General features: G+C 41.0%; 1 protein-coding gene across 1 annotated transcript; it reads right to left on the bottom strand.

The window, feature by feature from the left end:
* Nucleotides 1–205: 205 nt before the first annotated feature.
* On the bottom strand, nucleotides 206–1,450 carry LOC104951772 (claudin-4-like). The gene has a single exon (XM_010778501.1). The coding sequence runs from the start codon at nucleotides 1,260–1,262 to the stop codon at nucleotides 618–620; it is 645 nt and encodes a 214-aa protein (XP_010776803.1). The 5' UTR covers nucleotides 1,263–1,450; the 3' UTR covers nucleotides 206–617.
* Between the last annotated feature and the right edge of the window lie 2,284 nt (nucleotides 1,451–3,734).

Here is a 3,734-nt window from a genome sequence, read left to right as displayed (position 1 = left end):
GTTTTAATCGTAAAGTTTTGATGATCAGGCATTTATTTGTCAATTCATGTATAAAAATTACAATTAATGTGAAAATCAGTGAATACAATATTAGTTAAAGGATCTTTTAATGATTATTATATTGTTCTATTTCAAGACACACAGCTGTTGTGTGAATGTAAACATAAAAAAGCAAGCACACTTAAACTTTGATTTGTAAACAAAATATTTATTTACAGTGTAAATAGCAGTTAAACAAATCTCATACACTTAGTTGTAAAAAAAAAAAAGGATACCCACATACAGCGTTTCAAATAAGATTATATCATTTTCATATTTCTATGAAAAAGACTTACAAAATGACTAATATTCATATTAACAACCAAACATATACAAGTAATTGTATGAACAATTCAAACTGAATTTCCTCTTTGGGTGTGGTTCCTTTCTCGCTGTTTATTTCCTTCAACGCTCTTATGTGGAATAAAACTCAGGAATACATACATATACATACATAACAATACAATAACAAAACATACATCTGAAATACAGTATCAACACTCACAACCCAGTAGCACCAGTGCATCTGTCCCAGTAAACAGTGCTTCAGGAAGCGTTTACTGACTCCTAGCTCTGTTTCAGATAAAGTCTTTGCCGGAGGCTGGTGCTGAGGCCTCAGATCTGGCAGCATTGTAATTTGCAGTGTAGGATCCTTCGTCCTTAGTGGGGCATTTGCAGCAGAGCAGCCCCCCTCCGATCAGCATCAGGGCACCCGCCCCCCACCCGATGTAGAGCGCGGCGCCCAACTCTCTCTTCTGGGCGCTGACCATCAGGGGGTTGTAGAAGTTCTGGATGATGGTGTGGGCCGTCCAGCAGACAGGGATTAGGCAGAGGACCCCGGCTACGATGAACATAACTCCAGCTGCAATGCCCACCTTGGTCTTGGACGCCGGATCCTCCACACAGTTGGTGCATTGCCCCCCGGCTACGGAGAGCAGGATAGCCAGGACGCCCACCACGATGGAAAGGATGATCAGAGCCCGGGCGGCCTGCATGTCGGAGCTGAGAGCCAGCATGGAGTCGTACACCTTACACTGCATCTGGCCCGTGCTCTGGTGCACACAGGTCATCCAAATACCTTCCCATGAGGTCTGCGAGGTCACGATGTTGCTGCCGATAAAAGCAGTGACCTTCCACATGGGCATGGCGCACACGATGATGGCACCGATCCATCCCAGGATCCCTAGAGCTGCGCCCAGGATCTGCATCCCAGCAGACACCATGGTGGAGGGCTGATTTGTTGTTTCAGTTGCTTCAGATGAAACTCAGGACTTGAAAGGCCTCTCTGTAGTTCCTCCCTGGTAAGTGACGTAAGGCTGTGTATTGTTTGTCCTCTTCTGTGGATGAGGCTCGTCTTCAGGCAGGTGAGTTTGGTAAATGTGAGAGGATACAGAGGAGAACAGGTACATATGTTCCTTTGTGAGAGTGAGGAGGGGCCATGGAGTTAGGCAGCTTTGTCATCAGGTCCACACCCCCAAACTCCACTTACCCATAACCTGTTTACCCTCCCCCAACCATCCTGTGTCATTAAGTCTAACAAAAGAAAACATGTGACACTGCTTTGCGTATAGTGCCACAAGCCTGATAAAACACACCATTTAAATACAATCCAAGCTATGCTTTTTGCTTGTCGCATCAGAATATTTATTTAGATAATCTTCCCTCCTAAATCCCCCTGACCTCTTATCAGTTTCACCTTAATCAGCAGGGGGGCGGAGTAAGGTTCTGACGGACAGATGAGTCAAGCCCATTTAAATGACAATAGATGACACTTCTGACGAAAATGTCCGACGGACCAAATAAGGTCTTGTGCCTGGTATTTTCTCTGTATTACACCTTCTCAAACTATGGATGACATGATGCGGGAATCTAAATAGATATCGGGAATGTCCTAACTTAACTGTGAAATTTTTTCAGTGAGGAAGATTAAACGTCAAGAAAGTAAACATTGTCATGTGCTTTAACGCTTTTGACATTTTCAATATTTATTCAAGACCTTAATCTTTCCTAATATTAAACAAGCCTTAAGTATCTCAGCATGAACATAAAAAATATATTGTGATTGATCAATCCTCGGTTACTCTCTTTGCGTTAAGTACCAAAAACATTTCTATCTTTAACACACCTCCAATGAAAATTGTGGATCACAGTGTCTCCACATTATAACAGTTTTGTTTTAAAATAGGTATATAATAAGCAGAATCATCTATGGGCTTCAGCATAACTAACCATACTTCGAATCGTCACACACTTGAAACTTTAAAACAACCTTTCTGTTGTTAGATGATTACAGAGTCTGTGAAATGTAGACCTGGGTCTTTATTATTTCGGATATACATTTCCAGAAGAAATTGAATTGAGTGGAAACAAAGCATGAAGAGCACACGGTGTGGAATAAAAGCTGCGGTTGAGCTTTGAGCGCAGCTTTGTTCAGTCTGTGTGGGATCTGTCAGTCAGACTATAGGCTGATTGTAAGTATGGACACATAAAGTATTTTTTTGTTCAGAGAAGATCACAGGAAAAGAGACATGTATGTGAATTGGTGTGGGCTGTGAGGGTAAGGGACGCATAGAGGAGTCAGTGTAAGTGCAAGTGCTGTGATATACGACGTATCTGACAGATCTGGATCCTGTGACTTTTAGATGTTGTAACTCTGACATGAAAGAAACAAGTTGAACTCTGTGACGTTTGGCTCTTCTGTCTGTGATTCTCACTCTGCCCAAAGGGAGGCAGCAGCTTCTCAGTCAGCCTCTGTTTCCTCTCAGTTAGAGATAAACCTCCACAGGGAAACATATGTGTACACCAACCTCACACACTAAAACAAACAAACAAACACACAGAAAAAATGTTTTGAAAGAAGAAGCTGGACTGATATCCAAATCATCAGATGTTGGGTTTAAATTATTTCAGTTTGGGTTGAACTATACATTTATTTTCAAATGTCTTTGGCACAGAAACAGAAAACACAACTTGGTTTTGTTTGCACAAAGAGAAGACAGTGGTTGTGAAAGTGTGGAAAAACCCATTTCTCAAAGAGAATTTAACTGCAGTTTTTATGTGTCCACAAATTCCTAAGCAGCCATTCAATCCAAAGCTCAATTCTTCTTACAAAGGACTTATTACTTAGTAACTGAGTCCGAGTAGGCTACGCCACCGACCAGTGAACCAAGAACGACTGCCAGTAAAAATGCAAAACTTCCTTTGAAGTATGCAGTTTGAAATGTGAGACTGGGGTTAGGTTGATAGACATCTAAATTAGAAATACATATATATACAGTCCATGGAGAGAAGTATAATTTTGACAAAGAAAAAAATATTTTGGTGCCGAAATTGTTCAACGATATATAATTATATATTTTTTGTTTCAGTATGTAAACATGAGCTGTAACGTGTTTATGAGGTCCTTTCAGGCCAACAGTTTCTATTACATTATACTGTCACTAACTCATCTTGATAAAAAGACACTCACTGCTTGTTATCTTTAATGGGATCGAACAAGAGGCATTTCAGTCTGGGAGTTTTTCCCAAGTTTCATTCTAGCCAACTGTGACCATTGTGATCAAAATCTTGCCCCTTTGACAAACATACAATTTTTCAATATGACAAAACATGTTATATCTCTCACAGGCTCCGCCCTCTACTGGACTCTATAGGCGCGTTCACACCGAAGTACTTTTCCCCGTACTTTTCCCGTT

Source organism: Notothenia coriiceps, unplaced genomic scaffold (genome assembly GCF_000735185.1).
Source record: "Notothenia coriiceps isolate Sejong01 unplaced genomic scaffold, NC01 NC01_scaffold00019113, whole genome shotgun sequence".
Lineage (NCBI taxonomy): Eukaryota > Metazoa > Chordata > Actinopteri > Perciformes > Nototheniidae > Notothenia > Notothenia coriiceps.
This window is presented reverse-complemented; position numbering and strand designations above follow the sequence as displayed.